At 40.5% G+C, this 19794-nt stretch overlaps 1 protein-coding gene across 3 annotated transcripts in view; it reads right to left on the bottom strand.

Annotated features, from left to right (window-relative positions):
- The window catches only part of RABEP1 (rabaptin, RAB GTPase binding effector protein 1), a 31347-nt gene extending 15571 nt beyond the window's left edge, over positions 1-15776 (bottom strand). For 2 of the 3 annotated variants that reach the window (XM_086475026.1, XM_086475027.1), the window contains exons 1-5: positions 13354-13383; positions 11934-12094; positions 4457-4576; positions 1412-1547; positions 470-648 (exon numbers count right to left, since the gene is read on the bottom strand). In XM_086475026.1, the coding sequence (XP_086331152.1) occupies positions 470-648; positions 1412-1547; positions 4457-4576; positions 11934-12094; positions 13354-13360 (603 nt within the window). In that variant the 5' untranslated portion in view covers positions 13361-13383. Of the gene's footprint in view, positions 1-469; positions 649-1411; positions 1548-4456; positions 4577-11933; positions 12095-13353; positions 13558-15655 lie in introns of those variants that run through there. The other variant, XM_086475028.1, reaches the window with a different exon arrangement.
- Between the last annotated feature and the right edge of the window lie 4018 nt (positions 15777-19794).

Here is a 19794-nt window from a genome sequence, read left to right as displayed (position 1 = left end):
AAGATGTCACAGAACACTTAAGTCATAAAGCAGGTACGTAATCACTTGCATAAGCTCATTTAAAGTGAAGCTCTTAATTTATGCCTGAGCTAGGTATTGTATTGGAAAAACCTGGAAAGAAGTGAAACTTGCTATCCTAACATCCTTTACCCAGATGTTTTGCGTCATAGATGACTGTTTCTTCCTTCAAGATTTAACTTTCAGGTATTAGTACCTTTTCATTTAACAATATTGGCAACATCACTTTTAAAGTTACTATATCCCTCAATTAAAATATTTGCACAAATGGAGAGTTTCTGTTACAACTGCCAGCTGTCATTCAAATGGAGAATTTCTATTAAAACTGTCAGCTATCATTTTTTGAAACATTAACACACTTAAATAACTTGTCTCCAACATGCGATTTCCACACCTGTTATACCACATTAAATCTACAGTATTTAAAAAAAAGAGGAAAGCAGCAAGTAACCTGATCCTTTTTTTTCAGTTCTTCAACTTGTCGGAGCTGCTCAGAGGTCAGAACAATTTCCATGCGTTGCATGTCCCTCATCAACAAACGCTGAGACTCCAAGAACTGGTCATTGGCTTTCTGCCATGTGTGTTTCAACTGGTTGTGCTGTTGTCGCTCTTGCTCTAAGAGATGGCAGACTATTCAAAAATAAAAAGTCATTCTGAACCAGAATTTTTTTAACATCTTTTCCAAAGAGAAGCATTTTCATGAACAAAAGTAATTATTGTTCTCATCAAGAACAGTCAGACTTTGTTCAACGACTATTTAGGATGAAGCAAGACATTTTCTTAATTCCCAAACTCGGCTCATGATTAGGGATGTATTACTGACAGTTTAAGATTTCCCAATTAGAAGACTAAACACCTGAACATCATTCATGAATTCTAATAGTTTATTTTTTTTTTTATTGCTGGTTTCAAAATACTGTCTTCTACATCCCTATTTACCCCAACAGAAGGTTCCACTTTTCATTCCTCTACAGTGATTCTGCACTGTGCTGGCAGGCATGTACATTTACACATCCATTCCACGGCCAGGCATTCAGAACTGACATACCTCAGGGAGACAATGGAAGTAATGCTCATAATTGTACACAAATAAAAGACACCAGTAAAATCACTTTAATAAGAGGGAAGGTTGCAATACTGTAAGAATTTAGCAGAAATTCAGTAGCATCCCTCGAAAGAATTAATGGCTCTGGTGTTTTTCTCTGTCATACAAGAACTCCATGTTCAACTCTTCTGTAAACATTTTAAGGGTTCCCATTTAAAAGTGCTGCTTCCTCTCCCCACAATTTCTTTAAATCCAATTCAAATAATAAATCAGAAAACAATTCACAGCTCTGTTAGTTTTTGTATCCTTACTGGGAAAGAGTCAAAAGGATTATTAGTAGATTGGTACCTTCATGCAGTTCTTTCCGCAACTTCTCTGCGTCTTCTTGCAGGACTGATTTTTGTGTGTTGAGGACAGCCACATACATCTCTAGGTCTGTCCTACATGACTTCTCAGCTTCCAAATAATGGTTCAGTTCTTTAACCTGAATGAAAAGAGGGAAATGACTATGTCAGTGGGTGAACTCTCTCAGGCATTTCCGTTTTGTTAGAAGTTAGTCTCGCCTGTTCGGGTAACATACAGGTGCTGAAGGACAAGTTTATTTCTCAAAATGACAAATATTCAGCTATCAGCTGCAAGCAACACTTGTATTTATTTCTGAATTAATGACTTCTTAAAATTCTGCTAAGTCACATATATCAGTGTATCACAGTTATAACAGTTGGATCACAACAGCAGTAGCACTGAGCATGGAGATGGTAAAGAGCCAAACATCTAAGAGCAGCAGACAATGAAGCAATCCTTTAAGCAGCGCTGATAAGCCCACAACTAAGTAGGATGCGGAGATGGTTCAAAACAGAGTAATAACAGCAGTCAGAAAACATGACTGAGGCAAGCTTGAACTAAACCAGCGATGATGAGCCTAAGAAGAGACAGACAAGAAAAAAACCATTCAAATCCTTGAAAGTGCTGCCAAAAGAAAAGAAAATCTGTCAATGAAATGCAATTACACCAGGAAAAAATGAAGAAATATATTAGGATTTTTTGATTTTTTTTTTTTTTTTAATAGGAAAGCTAACAAAGCTCTGGAATGGATGTGCTGCAGAGATTGCAGAGTCTGGTGAGAACCTTGTAAGACAGGGTTACATAAACATCTGTCAAACACGATGCTTGTAGAAAAGGATCCCCATCTTGGAGAAAGGAATGGGTTGAAAGATTTCTTTATGGCACTATTCAGCTTTATGGTTTGCTGAGGCAGGAATCACAAGATTTTTTATTTTAAAGAAAACAAAAGCCTTCAGGCAATTCCCAGCTGGCTCCACAGAGCTGCTGTTCATCTTCCTCAGCACAGTACGGGAGCCACAGACACCAACTCAGAGTTCAAGACAGCCCTTTGGCTTTAACTTGACGGTGGAAACAGCTTCTCCTGCCCTAGGATACGGAGTCTTCTATCTGCTAGCGTTTTAGCCTTTGAAATGGAGAAGTGTGACTCCCACAGCACAGCCCTTGTGAAGGGCTGAAGCGGGGGTGGTGAGAGAACAGAAACCCATTGTTTCACTAATCCAGCTACATACTCAACATTGAAAAAACATGACATGGCTCAAGCAGATCTGAAGGACTTCATCATGACCAACAGAAAAGCCAAACATACCGCTCATTCTGCATGTCAGTCCTCATACCCATCTAGTAATATAAATAATGTAAATAATACTTTGCATTTTTATAGTGCCAGAGATTAAAGTACTTTAACAACTTCCTAAGTTTGTGCTTAAACATCTCCTTGCTAGACACAAAAGAGCAATTCTTTCCCTTAAGCTAAAAAGGTGACTTGAAATAGGACTATCAGCAACTTCATACAGAAGCAATAATGAAGTGGAATTGACCGCAGGTAAGAACTAAGGGCCTGTTATTTCTTTGGTAAGAATCACCATCTAAAGTAAGACTACTTTAAGAATAACCACTCAATAAACTAGAAACATGGATAAAGTGATTCTTCTCTTTTTTCAAGAGATGTGTGCTTATGTTTTAGTCATTCCATTGAATATTTTAGAGGACTAACAGAGACACCAACACAATTCCTGACCCTGAAACACTATGAATTTTACTCGGGCCTTGCCCATAAGGAAAGGCAGAAACAAGAATGACCTATAATTTTTATGACCAAATTTGAATTCAGCAGAAAGGGTCTAAGAAAAGTTCTAGACTACTCTTAAGAAAAAGAAGAAGAAGAAAAAAAAAACCACCAACAACCCTTTCTGAGAGCAAGCAAGCAAGAAGAGAAGGTTCACATTTCCTCATGTTCCCCAAATTCATCCTGGCAATGAAAAGGAAGTATTATTTGCATCAAGAGAAAAAGCAGAACTCCCAGAGAACCATTATTCCTACGAACATTTCAATCTCAAAAATTTGACCTACAAAGCCCAAAGAATCTATGAAGAAGGAAAACACTCAAGCATGGACTTTCAATCTAGTAAAATTTTTTAGACTGTTAAACGAATTACACTGTTCTCCCAAATCTCAGACAGACCTCCAAGTTGGAATAAAAGGGGGAGGGGAAGAGGAAGAATTCCAGCAAATGACAAGCACCTATTTAAATGAGAATGCAAGTGACCCAGGAGACAAGGAAGGTATTTATTTGTACATCTTAAAAACATCCACATGGTAAGTTACTTTGCAATTTCAGCCTATTTGACTTTCAAGATAAAAGTATTTGTTACAGAAGACACCTTCATTTCTGTATAAAATGGTACGTTAAACGCAACTATCTTACAGTGGTGTGGAAACTATTTACCCTTCAGAGCTGATGAGAAAGTTCAATAGGGGTTCTGACATATCTGACGAATACAGGAATGCCAGATAAACCACTTACACTGGTGTCTTGGCAGCAATGACCAGTATCCCTTTCTATGAACCTCAGTTTGCTTGAATTTTAAGGTGTATAAATTGCGGTGATATTGCCTCAGTTTTATGCCCAAGATTAGAAAACAAAATACAGCCGATGCTGGATGAAGAACATTAAAAGAACTACTCCAAACACAAATCCTTCTGTGGCTGCAAGCACAACAATAATCCGAAGGCCAGGCTGTTGGAGAGGTGCAAAGCAGCTATCTTTCTAGAGTTTTCTCTTTTTTATGACTAGTAGACCTGAAGCCGTGCAATTTAAGCTAAGCAGAGATGACACATACACAGATATAAGGCAACCCTCAGAACAGAAAGATGGGAAAATATATACAGGCCAAATAGGTTATTTGAGCTACAGGAGAGCAGCTGTATTGCGTACAAAGAGTTTCTCAATACACCTTTTTCTCTCTCACAAAATTTGACTTTAGGCATCTGCATCAAACTAGCCCGATGCAAGATACAAATCAGGATACAGTCACAACTCCAGCTCACCTTTGATGCTTCGAGCTCTCTTATTTTTTCTTCAGCTCCTGTTAATTTCTCCTTTAGCACTGCAATCTCTTTCTCCATAGGCATCACAACTGAACGCAGCTTCTCAGCATCCTCCTGGGCCTGCAGTTAATGCAATAAATTATGAATATAGTTTTCACCACAACAGTTTCAACTAACGGGGACATTTGGAGAAAATCTCTATGCCAACGCTAACAGCTGGCTAAACTTCCACTTCCAATACTCATTTATTTAGTTCAGCAGTCATCTCTGTGACAACAGGCCAATATTACCCCATTCACAGAAGGCAACTAAACTTTAAATCCACGTACGGATTAGGCCATGAATATCTGTTTTTAAGGAGAATGTTAGTAAATCTACCACTCTTGATACTTGGGAGAAAATTTACGGATCAGGCATTTCTAAATACAGACATTTTTCTGTTATATTAAAGGCCTAACTGTCCTGCAACTTACTGCCACAGACACATATAAACCAAGTGTAACACAACAGCTGCATGGTGAGTTATTGGCCGTTCATTTACTTACTCATGAAGTTAAAGGAAAAAGGACCTGCACAGTAATGCATAGTGTAGTTTTGTTCTGTTTTGGAAGCCCATTTTTCAACTTCAAATTGCTACTGATGTAGCATCAGGTTTTGGTGTTACTGTACTAAGTATTTCCAAACTATGTACAGGCAATTTATCAAAACCCCTGTGATTTTTTCAAAAAGTAGTTCTGAAAAGATCAGAGCAGGACAACAGAATGAGATGAGGGAAAAAAAAAAAAAAAAAAAAAGAGAAAGAGCCAGGTAAAACAAGTGAGAATTAAAAAGAGAAATAGCATTGTGTTCAAATTCAGAATTGCACATCAAAGGGTGGCCACGACATCCCCACTTCTTAAATGCTCTGGGTTTCTTTCATGAATGCACTAAATACTTTCCAAATGAAAGTAACAGCTCCCATAGACTCCTCAACAGCAAGCTGAACACTCAAATATTCACCACAGTAAAATTCTTCAAGCCATGAAGAATTTAAGCAACTCAACTTGGTTGGTTTTATGTATGAAGGCTCAGAATGTTCAACTGTTCTCTACTGGAGGAACTCGGCAGGGGAGGGAAGGCAGAGAACTGTGTCCCAAAGCTGAAGTTTCAAAAGATGACACTTCTCCTGACCTGATCAGCAAAGACAGCTGCTAAAAGATAACACTCATGTGTTTTATATCTAGACTAGAATGCAGGTCTTAGAGACTGACTACTCATTTGACTTTCAATTTCTGGTAAGCCTATTTACCACTGTGTTCTGAGCAAGATTTTCAGTAAGAAAAACAGACCACGTTTTTGCCCACTGAAGTTTTCTAAACTTCAAATTAACAGACAAAATAAAATAATATTGCAGTATCTGTCAATTAGACAAATGCAAACAGGCCCTTGGGCTCTAAAAAGCTTTAAAGAAAACTCTACAGACAAAATTCATTTTCTTCATGTCTTATTCACTTCTGCTACATTTTTGTCACTGCTTGTTTGCTTGTGCAAAGAGTACAAATAAAATCTGCGAGGAAAGCGGGGGAGGGACATCACATGACGCAGTGAATTCAATCCCAGGGACATGTGACAGTGTCACACGTACATACATATCCTGTCCCTTGCAGCCAGCAACTCACCAGTTGAAACAGATGGGAGGGAGCAGGAGTTCAACTTCAAAGATTGCTTTATATTTCAGTTACTGCAACAGTTCTATTAATTTAACACTACCTATGGCCAGCTCATATGGACTAGAGCTAGTGCAACATTTTTAGGACTGCTGAATAAGCTTTTTCCTAATTATTCCTGATAACCGAAGGAATATTTCATTGCCAGTCTGATTTCACATGGTTCAACACTGAATATAGAGCAACAAATGTATCCACGTTGGAACCAACCCGCTCAGAGAAACAGTCAAAAAGCTCTCTGAAAGCAAAACCAGACTGTTGAGCAGCAACCAACTGGAAAGACAAAACTGTATCAAATTCCACTCGACAGAAAAATTATTCTAGCTTTTACTGCTTGGTAAACAGAGCTGAAGTTTGACAGCATGGTTGCAACATACTGCAAATGTTTCCTTTAAAAGTATGGTTGCAACATATTGCAAATGTTTCCTTTAAAAGAAAAAGAGGCGGGGGTGGCTGGCTGGGAGGGTAAGGATCCATATTAAAGGTCAGCGTGATACCGACCCAGACACCCGGAATAGCCTGTATCTGCTAACATTTTGTTAGCACTGGTCCTGGGTCTGCTTTTGAAGGTAAAGTGTAATTACTGACACACCTAAATTGAGGTTAAAGTTCCCACTCAAACTTCTAACAAAATGAGTGTATCTATCCTGCCAAAGCTATGTAAGGTCACACGTGGCAAGAGGTGCCACAGCACCACATTTCCTGCATTAAAAGGCGTTATTCAGACTCTTACCATTGAATCACAGAATGGTTTGGGTTGGAAGAGACTTTTAAAGACAACCCTTGCAATAAGCGGGGACATCTTTACCTAGATCAGGTTGGTCAGAGCCCCACCCAACCTGACCTTGAATGTTTCCAGGGCCGGGGCATCTACCACCTCCCTGGGCAGCCTGTGCCAGTGTTTCACCACCCTCAGCATAAAAAATTTTTCCTTGTATTAATCTCAATCTCCCCTCTTTCAGTTTAAAACCATTACCCCTCATCCCACCACTACCCTCCCCGATCACGAGTCCCTCCCCACCTCTCCTGCACCCCCTTTCAGCACTGAAGGCCGCTACGTCTCCCCAGAGCCTTCTCCTCCCCAGGCTGAACACCCCCAACTCTCCCAGCCTGTCCTCACAGGGGAGCTGCTCCAGCCCCCTGAGCACCTTCGTGGCCTCCTCTGGACCCGCTCCAGCAGGTCCATGTCTTTCCTGCGCTGGGGGCCCCAGAGCTGGACGCAGCCCTGCAGGGGGGGTCTCACCAGAGCGGAGCAGAGGGGCAGAATCCCCTCCCTCGACCTGCTGCCCACGCTGCTCTGGATGCAGCCCAGGATGAGATGGGCTTTTGGGGCTGCCAGCGCACGTTGCTGGGTCGTGTCCAGCTTTTCATCCACCCGCACCCCCAAGCCCTTCTCCCCAGGGCTGCTCTCGATCCCTTCATCTCCCAGCCTGTGCTGATATCGAGGGTTGCCCCGACCAATATGCAGGACCTTGCACTTGGCCTTGTTGAACTTCATGAGGCTGTCACAGGCCCATCTCTCCAGCCTGTCCAGGTCCCTCTGGATGGCTTCCCATCTCTCAGGTGTGTCAATTGTACCACTCAGCTTGGTGTCCGGAGTCCAAGGTGCGATCCTTAAACCGTTTATGTCCTTCTAACTTTTTGCCAAACTAACCTGACTGTCAAAGACCAAGGATTTAGACATCAGCTTGTATTTACTCATCACCTAACCAAAAAGAAAGCACCCAAACTGCTTCTGCCCCAGCAAAATCTGCTTCCCCCAGCACAGCAGTCGAAGAACGTGCTGTTAAGAGATCTGCAGACCACAGTGCGAAGATGACCCCACAGAGAGAACATGCTAAAAATGAGCCCAGTTCACCACACAAAACATTGCACTGCTAGCCTGACAGCTAGCTACAGCAATCCTGAATGTCCTTTACTATTGCTCCAACCAATATTTACAGAAGAACAAAAACCCAGCTAGAGAAGTTTCAGGCAATATTGTACCCAAATTTGTTCCTTAAAAACTAGACAAGCAGAAAACACACAGACACAATCTGAGAATCTCTCTTTAAAGTAGGAGTAAACCATTTAAAGTTCCTCTAAATCTATTCCACTGCTCTTTAGCTTTACCAAGAAAGCAGCTTATTGTGTATCAGATTTTATGGCCAACCCTGTCACAGAAATCAGATTACTCTACCCTTCCAATTTTCTCTCTTCTAATAAGCACACTTAGTAACAGGAGGTTTGTCCTTTCTTGCTCTCGCTATATGCAAAATACCTCTTCTGCAGACTTCTGCTACTCAGAGTTTGACACAACTGTGCTAAGAGTCTTTATATTCATCACAGCTCCAACAGCAAACCAGATCCTTTCCTGAATGGCAAATGAAGTCTGAATAAAAAGGGACTAGCCAAATTTTGCCAGTGGGCAAGACCCATTCCCACTAAGTCATTGTTCAGAGGAAGCCCAGTCATTTCCCCAACTGTACAATGACCAGTATATTTGGATTAAAAGCAGAGAACTTGCATGGAAGTACATGCTGCTATGGCTAGACTGCTTCTAGCATCTCTGATAACAAAACACCCCAAGCCTATCTGGTATTACAATGCAACAGGAAGATACAGAGATTTTTATAAGTCACCAATACATTTCCTGAAAGACTAATCACTAGGTAAGATCATTAGAACAAGGTATTTACCTTTCCTGAGTCAGAAAGGGAGATTTACAGAACACACAAAGTTTTCAGCACAGATTTCTTAAAGATCGTGGCTTTATAATAAAAATCACGGAACATAGAAGTTTTCTACAGCGATTTGGCATTTGCAACTTGAAATATATTTACAGGGAAAAGCAAAATAGCTGCTTCCAGACAAGTGCATGTGTTCCACCAGACTCGCCCTTTCTGACAAGAGGATGCTCAAGAATGCCAAACACCAGGTTTGCAGGCTAGACTTGGATACCTCTGGCAAAGCAGTCACAATCTAATAAATACAGCTCAAAATATTATGCTTATCAAAACACTGACCGCCTGCTCTAAGTGCTCCCAAACCAGCAGCACACTGGAAGCCTGACAGCACACATACCAGAAACCTCTACACTCCACCAAATAAACAAACTTCAAATTCAAAGAGATATTTAAAATTTGGAGCAACATTTGTTATCTACTCTTCATCTCTTTCATGGGAAAAAGCATGCAGGCAAGAAGCATAATCATTAGCAATCACATGGACACAGTACTACATTTCATGGATTTTCTTTCTAGTTTAAAATAGATTTTTTAGCCAAATCGAACACAACTGAACTGAGATATTATCCAGCCAAGGGAGCCCAGAAGGTTAGCGTCCTGGACCAAAAGATGAGGCTTGTAATCTTGTCTTTGCTCTGTCCATTCTTCTTAACTCACCTCACCTCTCATTGAGAATGCTAGACAACGGTAGGGTTTTCTGCTGGTTTTAAGAAACGCGATACATATGCTGGTACAGCATCCACTTACATCCCAAACAGCAAAGCACTTTTTTCCTTTTTTACTCCTTTGAAGATTCTTTAGAAGTGGCTAGAAGATGAAGATATTTTTGAAAAACTCTTTCCAAGTTTATGCCTTAACATAAAATAAATCCATCCTTATAATGGAGCACATAAAGACAGAAGATAAATACAACATTATTGGTTGTAAATGCCATTTTGCATGAGGAACTGATCATAAGTCTTCAAATGGCACATCCCAAGTGATCAAGAAAATTCCTCCTTTTGCACTGACTCCTGCGGCACGAACATTCACTGTTTTGCTAGCCAAACACAGGGTTTTATGGGCTTGGGATTTGCTCATTTGTTTTTAGGTAAAATTGAATCTACTTTTCCTAATTTTGATCTAATTCTTAGTCTCCTTGAAAAAACTCACAGGTTTAATGACAAAGAAGATTTAAAAGCCCATGCAAAGCAGTTTAAGCAATTATTTCAAGCTGCACTCTAAAGACCAGATTTCCCCCTCCCCCTCTATTACATAAAGTACATAAAGTACATGTTCCTCTGCTTTACAGGCCTATAAAGCTTTCCAGGCTCCTGATCAGAGATTAATTAACCAATCACTTTTTCCTTTAGGATTGCAAGCAATATTTATTTCCCTTTTAAAGGAGTATAGTTGAAAATGCTATTTATCTGCTACATTAAACTTCCAAATCCTAACTGGCACACAGTAAAGCCACGAAGTTTACATGAGCTGTGCTGTCATCAGAGCAACTCACAACCCCATTACATGACGAGTAGATTCAGATTACCAAAAAAAAAGCACTGAGATTTTAGCTATTGGAAAGACTCTCTCAGTTAAGAGAGTGTTTTCTAAAAATTCTTACCAGCAGTTTGTTGGCAATGCACTGCCAGCAATTTTACACTATGAGCTCTGCATCTTCTGGGTTGTTTCTACAACACTGACCACACTGATCCAATTCTGAATCTTCCTTCCAGCTTCCACCAATGTCTTTTTTTCTCTTAATAGGGCTAAAACCTTCTCTTAAAAACAGTTTATGTCTTAAAATTCCAGTGCCAGTAATTCTGTAGTCAGAACATTGGCAAATAGGCTTTACTCTGACTCCTACCTTTATAAATCAGGACTACATCAAGAGCAGTCTGAATATCAAACAGCAATTATGCAACCACAACTAGCAATATTCAAGAATCTCTTCGTAAGTCTCAGGAAAAGAATTCCATTTTGCAACACTAATACTGATTGCTTGTCACAACATAGTAAAAATAGGTAAAATACCTATTATGTGGAATGTTTGTGATATTCAATACTGCATTTCTTCTGCTGACAGCAAGCAGAAACAAGGAAATGCAGTGATGTGGCAGATTATCAGATGTTAGTCTACTCCTTTATTGAATACAGATTCATTTACTACATTAAAATTGTCTTAGAATACCTTGAAGACTACCGTAGGCCTGCTGAGAAGACAAATTCACTTAAATGCAAGTTTTTATAATATGATAAACAAAGATTCCAAAACATTGACCTATATTGACAGGTTCAAATTCCTGCCTGCCCGAAAGAGAAATACACCAAATCTTCAAACTCAAAAAAAAATTAAAAAAAGGTCCAAACTCGACACAGTGCACCTAAATGAGCTCTTCTACAAATGAACTTCAAACTCTTCTTCAAATGAACTCATTAGGCATGACATTCGAGGCACTATGAGATCTTCGAACAACAACCACAACAAAAATCTTTCCACATTCCAGGGCAATTATCTTTCATCATCTAGAGCCTGTTGTTTTGTGACAGCAAGGTTCTGCATTTCCTAGGAAGCCAGTAGTACTGTGGTGCACAAACATGGCTTACCTTAAAGAAAGACAAAAGACATTTTAGATATAGTGCCCCCTAAAAACCTCAAGAGAAGTTTATAAGATCTGGTAAAAGGAATAAAGGCGCAGAAGCATAAAGGAAATCTTATAAATCTGTAGTCAATCCAGAAAAAATCTAAAAGGGACTTCCTTGAGTTCATTTGACATTACAACAAGAGACTTTACAAGACCTCCTGCTTTTACAAGCTGAAGGCCAAACCTTATCATCCTCTCAGTTGCAATCCCCTTACTGAATCCACACAATCAGGTACAACACCTTTATGGATTCAAATGCAGGATTGGGTCATGATGACTTCCATGAACAAAAAGCTGCAACTTGGCAGAACGAGGCCAAGTGTATTTCTGAGGAACTATAGCAGGCCGTAGAAATGAACTCATGCATAACAACACAAGTGTATCTTGAAACAGAAACTGAAGAACTAGATTTCCATGTTACCTTTTTCATTTCATTTTCTAAGTTTTCTTCCTCTTGACCTTCAGACAGTCGCCGCCTTAACTCTGCTATTTCCCGTTCTGTATTTTCTCGATATTGATTCCACTGAGCTCGCTCTTGCTCCAACCTGTGATGATACTGGAGCTCATATTCACGAACAGTCTCTATAAAACAGCATTTTCAAAACTTATTTTCAATGTAAATTAAAAATCAAAGCTTTAGGAACTCCATCTCTAGCCAGTCAATGATTTATCATAGTTGATCAAAACTAGGAAAACAGTGAACTCTCCCTTCCTTTCTCTGACTCTTGCCTCAAAACCCAACCACATAAGCCAAAGATCCAAAGGAATTGCATCTCCATTTGTACCGTCACTGGAACACAAACAAACAAGCCCCCAAAACTGTGTTACTCCTAATTTCAAAACAACTTACATCTAACATCCTGTTTAGCAGCACATTTTGTACCTCCAACCGCATCATCCAAACAAACCACCAAAACCCTACTTATTTACTCTAAGATGCAAAGGGAACAGAACTTCTCACATAGCCTTCATTTGCCTGTTATTAATATTGCCCCTTCGGGTACGGAGCTGTCTTTGTTTACACACAGACAGCAGCCGGCACAACTGAGCCTTGGATCTAGGTTCGTGTGTCTACGTAGACCATCAACAAGCAGAAATTTGTGTACTCAATATACATGAAGATTTGCCTTCTCTGGTGGAAAAAGCATAATCAGGTGATGGAAAAACTGCCTACAGCCAAGAGGCTGTAGGCTCAGGATATCGTGTTCCTGTTTGTGAACCCTCAAGAAAACAGCCAGTTATGGCAACAGTTCGTCCCCAGTTTTCATTCTGCGTTTTGTTCCTTGCACATAGTTTGTCTCAGAAATGCCAACAGCTGTGCAACAGGCAAACATAACAAAGAATAGCTCAGAACTATCGAGAAAAAAAAACGACCCACAAGTGATACAGAGCAGCATGTTCGGTCACGAGCCTGGGGAAAAGTCCATGTGATAGTACCGGACACTTGACTGTCTGACAGCAGAGCTACGTTTACAGAGGAGAGAAGACAAGCATGCTGTCAGCATAAAGCTGTTCTCAGTCTTGTCGAATTACATGCATTATAGTTAGCTTTTGGAATGGTGAGGTCTCACATTCATAGCCCCTCAAAAATGCTTTGCATATATGTGGGAGTTCTCATTGCCATGACTCCTTCTAAATTCCATCCTTGTATTAAGAGAAAAGAACCACCAGGCTCCTTTTCACACACTTGGGAACCACACTTCATCCGTCACTTCTGCAGCCCAGCTTTGCCAAGCCATGAAAAGTAGCTATCCATGCTCCGTGCATGAGCCAACACACACCACTGAACACCTACTAAAGAGGTGTCTGATCTCAGCAGCAGCACCTTGCCTGGTTGTTACCTTTCATAATAGCTTGTAGTGAAGCTACTTCTTCTTGCCACTGTCTCTTCACCTCATCGATAGCTTCCTGCTTTGTATTCTCAGACACCGTAGCTATAGCTTTGATGTTCTCCATTTCAGCATGAGCTTCCATCAGCTGAGTCCGCAACTGCCCCAGATCATCTTGGGCTGCTTGCAGCACTGCATTTTGTCTTTTGAGGTCCTCTGAAAAGAAGTATTATTTACATTTAGCTTGATTAATAAATTCAATCTGAAGAGTATCCATAGTTACTATGGCAAAGAACAGTGCTCTAACAAGGGGGTGAAGGAAGCACTGATATTAAAGCATTTACCCATAACAACTGAACAAACATTAGCAGGCATCTTCAGGGCACACTATTTCTTGACTTCCCTTGCCCTTGCCTTGTATTAAAAAAGTACCTTCTCATGGACACAGCCACAAAGCAGCCACTGTAGATTTAACATATGAATCAACATACGTGACGAAAGTGAACTGTGCGTTTAATTAGTTCATTATTATTTAAGTCAATCTGGTAATGAATTTGGAAAAGATCTACAGACAGGAAGACAGTTCTTCCCGCAGTTTTGGCGCCAGCTTGATCCTGAGTTTGGATGAAACACTTCATATTTCTTGAACACTACATGGAGCCCACGTAAGAAAGTGATGCAGCCCAATTTGCTCTTTACCATGGCTTTGCTAAAACTGAGCTTCTAAAAGAAAGGATATATTCAACACAACACCCACTACTTCTCTAATTGTTGCACCTATAAACAGAAAATAATCTAATTTCACATTATCCTCCTGAGTTTCTGGTTAATCTGAATCAAAAAGCTCTGCAAGACACATATTGTACCATTAATTCCAAAAGCTTTAACACAAAATATAGTTTTATGTCCACATAGCCTACTTCAATGGCAATCGCTTTTAGCGGAAACATCTGGCCCGTGTACAAACACACACCAAGCCACCTCCATGTATCTCCCTCAGCACCAAAAAGCTTAATCAATACTGGTGCCCAACACCTTACGCCTTGATAGAGAATATGGAACCCAGAGCTCATCGGGTACTCAGAAAGGCATTAATCCTTGTGTAAAAAAACCCAAGATCCTGCAGCATTTATATTACTTAGTTTTCAAACAACAGTATTAAGGAATGGATTGCAACAGTCACAATGTACATTTAGGAAAGGGTCTTCGAGAATGGGGAAGGAAAAAAGCTTTGCGGAAAGGAAAAAAAATGTAATTGGTTGTACATTCTCCTCTGGTATCCTTTCACTTCAGTACATGTGAAAGTTGGATTTCCCCTCACAGTCACAATTTTTATTTTCTATTTTTTGACTGTTCTGAAAAGGGAGAAGTATTGCTGATCTCACCAGTAGGCTCTTGTACCTTAAATTTCCTTTCATCCAGCTGCTAGAAACACAAAGAAATAGACCTTCTGTACGATCTGATCTTCATTATTGTTGTATTTCTGCTCTCATAAGCTTATACAAGCAGCTGCAGTCTTAATGCATTATTTTTTGGCTCTGCTTTCATATGTTAAGGACAGGAAAATCATCAGGATTAGAAATAAATCAATTTGGCTCTCAGAACAACAGCTATCTCTACTCTCCAATTCTTCACCAGATATTGAGCTCATATGGTTCAAATTTTCCTATAGAGAGCGTTATTGAAATAGATGTCCTTGGCTGGTATTAAAAATTTTATAATGTTTGCCTGCTTACATTCTACCTCAGACAGAAGTTTAAGACAAATTAATACTACATAAAAAAAGCTAGCCACAGAGTACAAACAGCACACCATCTACACTCTGTCCTTCCACTTATCAGATCAGCTGCTGTTCAGACAGAATGAGCCCACCATGACTTCAGAAAGTTAGTATTAAAACTCAGTGGGGGTGTTTCTGCTTGTACATCAAGTGCTCTGCTGACTCCTATCCATGCAGGCAAATCTTTAAATTTAATTCTAAAAATTCTTTCTAGGAAGGTAAACAGCCACCTATTGAATTTCACTCTCTGCTCAACTCTTATGTTATTATATCTGGTTTTTCCATTTTTGTCAAATCAGACACAGCAACAATGCCTTGTCCCGCTAACCATGCTGGATATGCCGTTGCCTATCCCAGTAGAAAACGCCCTTAAACCTAATCACCCTTAGCTCATGAAAAAAAAAAAAAAGCACGTGGTGTGCATAGGCAAATGGGGAGCAGTAGGTGGCATTACAAAGGTTATTCTTCGTACAGGGATTATCTGAAGATGAAGTTTAATAAACGTTAAAATAATTCAGAGAATGGAGAACTTACCTTCCTTAGCCAAGTATAACTCCTTAAATTTTGCTCTCTTTTGATTAAATTCTTGCTCAAGTTGCTGCTTTGTGCGCAGAAATTCTGCATTGACCTTTTCCAATTCTGCTACCCGCTGTAGAAGAGCAACTAAAAATAAAATGGAAGATAAGGTACATCACTATCAGTTAAGGCATCCCATTCTGCAAGCTTGAGGTTTGGGGCTTATTCTTTTTAAAACATCTTTACTCATTAGCTCAGCTGTTGCCCCATGATACATCAGGACAACTAGTCAGGGTTAAGCAACAAAGGCAGTTAAGTTTTCTTAGGCTGTAGCATCAAATTGTAATTAGACATCTTCATAGCACTAGAGGTGCATGTGGCAGGGAATTCTGTAGAAAACAAACAACCTCCCAAAGAAAACCACAATTTTCTAAACTCAATGAAGGAAGAAATGTAAAGAAAAACCCAGCTCCAGAATTATCTGTTGGTGCTTCTTTCCAAAACACTGGGAATTTAGCCATGAGGCACAGGAACAGTGTGTGAAGGCTGAGCAACAAAGCACCAAGTTCTCAAAAGCTGGGGTCAAAGAAAACAATGCGACAGCTGCTCAGCTAACAACTATGAAAGAACAAAGCACAGAAAAATCTGTAAGCTAAAAATTAGGTGCCATTATCTTTTCTGTCTTCAGTGCTGCACGTTCACCAAAAGAAGGTGAACCAGACTATACTCGGAGAAGTTTGCCAGAAGATGACCACAACCTATGGAGAAATAATTGATTATAAGATCAAACTCTCCTCATTTCCAGCAAGGAAAAATCCTCAAGGGCACACACATACCTCACTATTTTCCAGTATTTACCACATTAGCAGTTGATCTGGTGGTACAGCAAAAGAGGGAACAGTAGGAAGCCCACAAAGCACCTAAAGATTGTTATAATGCAGTTATTATTGAAAAAAACCCATACATTACCACTGTGTGATGCTATGAAGATCCCACACAACCACCAACCCTGTATCATTGACCTTCATGTGCAATATTAACTTCTTTGCACCTCAAGAAGTATAGGCCTGGTTTAGGTGCTGGACAGCTTCATATTGCACACCTCAGAATTCAAATACAAAACAGAAACTAGAGACAGATGAGCTAGACAAAAACCATCTCCATGCTGCAATGCATGGGGCAAATCGTGCTCCTCCACACGATTCTCTCTCTCTTCTGCAAAAGCATTTTATGGACATGTTCCAACTCTGTCGTGCAGAGCTGAATCACTTCTTTCCAGTTATAGCCTCTATACAGCGCAGACTACACACATACAATATTGATCCATCAGAAGTGTTTACATATCCCAACCCAACACACTTCCCACCAAGAGTAAGTAGTGAAAACAGTGCAAAGGCTACACAACTTCAGCATCAACTATTTAGACTTACAAACAGCTGGAATCAGACCTAGAGCTTACAGTGGTAAAACACTGGATGGTCGACGCCTTCGAGATTGGGTGGGCTGTATTTATTTTTAGTACCAGATGACTTAGAGTAAGAGCAGACACAAACAAATGGACCTTTTAAAAGCACAGGTATGTCTTGCTGATCACTGGTTATGAGAGCTTATGGTGTTATAAAATACAGCACTTAATCTGTTCTACCCTGTATCAGATAAAAGGTATATGTAGATACAAGACTGAAGAAATTTTAGTGTTGCTTTTTTACTGAAATCCTCATTTTGTGGGTTTGTTTGGTTTTGGGTTGGTTTGTTTCTTTGTTTGGGGTTTTTTTAATCACCTTGAACCTCAACACATCAGTCTTCCTGGCCAGCAACCCCTACCCGAATAGTGCAAAGCCGACTGCACAGGAGTATTCACTGAAAATGAAGGGAACCTGTCACAAAGATGGCACACTGAGAGCAAAGCCTCAAGTGAGTTAGGAAAGCGGCTGAATCAAAGCCAGGAAAGAAACAGCACACATGGAGCCAGGCCCAGGTAGCAAAAACACTTCCCAAGGCTAAAGAGTTGCCTTTGATCTCTTGCTGAAGTCTTCCAAAGGGAAAGCGTTTGCCTACATCTCCACTCCCTGCTGACTTCTTGGAGAGGGTGATGCTGCCAGCAAAGCTGCTTCGCGCAGCCCGGGGGGAGAGCAGCTCGCTCGCGGTCCTGGCCAGAGCCCCCGAGCGCCCGCTGCGCCAACTCCTGCTTCACGCCTCTGAGGAACAAAAACCAAGCCCGGCTCTGAGGAGGTGGTTTTGATCTCAGAGTTTCAGCTCTTGAAAGGAAACTATGGGAGGCACTAAAGCCTAAGAGAGCTGTATGCCTGGGCAGGGGCAGGTCCCCAAGCCCCGCAGGTCCAGCCGGGCAGCTCTGCGTCAGCAGCTACTGGCCAGGAGGCCTGAAGCCACACGCACATGTTCAAAACAAACCAGGAGGAATCCGGACATCGCTCGCCTCACAAACACTGTTTTGAAGACCATACAGAAAATTGTTTGATTCTACAATTAGTAATTCTAAAAGTTAACGAATCAACCACAGACAGCAGTCAACCCCCCCAAGAAGACTCAAGCACTCCTTGTTTACTTGTTTCCAGCTTTCTTTTGCAGAGAGACAGCAGCAGCTGTATTACTGCTCCCATCAGAGAACTGTTGTGCAAAGCAACCGAGTTGTATTTCTTCCCAAGGTGAGAGTTGCTTCTGCTGAGGATGGAAGGACAAGAGGACACTACATGAGCAGAAAGTTCAAGTGCTTTAAGCTGGAGGAACAGGCTCACCTTTTAAATCCTCCCACCCAAACAGAAAGAGGCAGGCAGAGTCACCAAGCAGGAAGTGCAATTTTTACAGCATTCCCTCCCTCTCCGTAGCCTGGCAGTTACATGTAAAAAGTAATAACTAAATAAATAATCACCCTCCACCACAAGAGCTCTGGCAGCTGTTGGGACCAGTTGCAGGCATTCAAAAACCCAAACAGTTTAAGATTCCAACTGCAAGTCATGCATCACTGCAACTGCATATTAACATCATTCTTTCTATTCAGATTCCAAGTTTAAAGGGTTTTTACCACCTGTGCTACCTACACAGCTCAGGACAGAGCTTAGCTTATCCACACTGCAGTGATACAAGGCACATAAACCTGAGGACAATCAGCTATGCAATATATCAACCCCTCAAAACACATGTGTGTAAAAAATAAAAGCAAAAGAAGGTTTATTTTCTAAGACAGCATGACAACTACCTCCTTTTTAATAAGTATAAGTGATTAAGTCTACAAAAAATTATTTTCTTCCCCAGGGGCGTGATGTATACGATAGCTATAGAGTCACTCCACTTTCTAAAATGTAAGCGTGAACCCAAATCCAAACTGCCAGATGCAGGTAACCGCAGAACACATGGCACAGATTAAAGTCTGCCTGGAAACACACTGAAGTCAATGGCAGGAAACGGACTCAACCATAGATTTTTGATTAGGCCTTTGTCATTTATAGCTTACTGCTTGCTCTGAATTTAAGTCCAACTCTTCCCAGGTCTGCAGAGCTGAAAAAGAAAACTTTTTACTTGCCAGCGTAGGCTATCCACTTAAAAAAAATCCCCAAATCAAACCAGACATTTTGCAGTGACAGTGTTCATGAACTCGCCAGAGTTGCCGTCCCTACGCTCCCATTTCCATGCCCAGAAATGCAGCTATCGGTGTTTAATGACACCAGTGAAGTATATAGTAAACAAAGCCTGATAGACGGTCAGTTCTGGTGGAGCTACACCCCACTGAAACTAGATCTTGTGTTACATACGACACCAGAACAGGCACAGAACATGCTGTATTTCATAAAAGCAGTAGCGTGGAAGTCTTAATTCCCTAATTAGGGCCCTAACTCATCAAGAAACAAACAAAAACCCCAAAGACCCAGTTTCTTAACTCCTGAAAGAGCACTGAGAAGAATTTAAACTAAAATTGATATGCCAAACTAAAAAACAAACTCCAGTGAAAAAGAAACAATTTTCTCTTAACCCACTAGACAGCAAAATTTCAATTCAAGGAAAACACCAGATCCAACACACATTTCTTATTGAATAGTTACTCAAAAGCTGTTCCACAGCTCAGCTCCCAAAAGGATTAAATTTTATGTGTGACAAAGTTTCCAGTTACACAAACATGTAGTGACCGCTCCAGAACTAAG

Source organism: Leptosomus discolor, chromosome 18, assembly GCF_034619465.1.
Source record: "Leptosomus discolor isolate bLepDis1 chromosome 18, bLepDis1.hap2, whole genome shotgun sequence".
Classification (NCBI taxonomy): Eukaryota; Metazoa; Chordata; class Aves; order Leptosomiformes; family Leptosomidae; genus Leptosomus; species Leptosomus discolor.
This window is presented reverse-complemented; position numbering and strand designations above follow the sequence as displayed.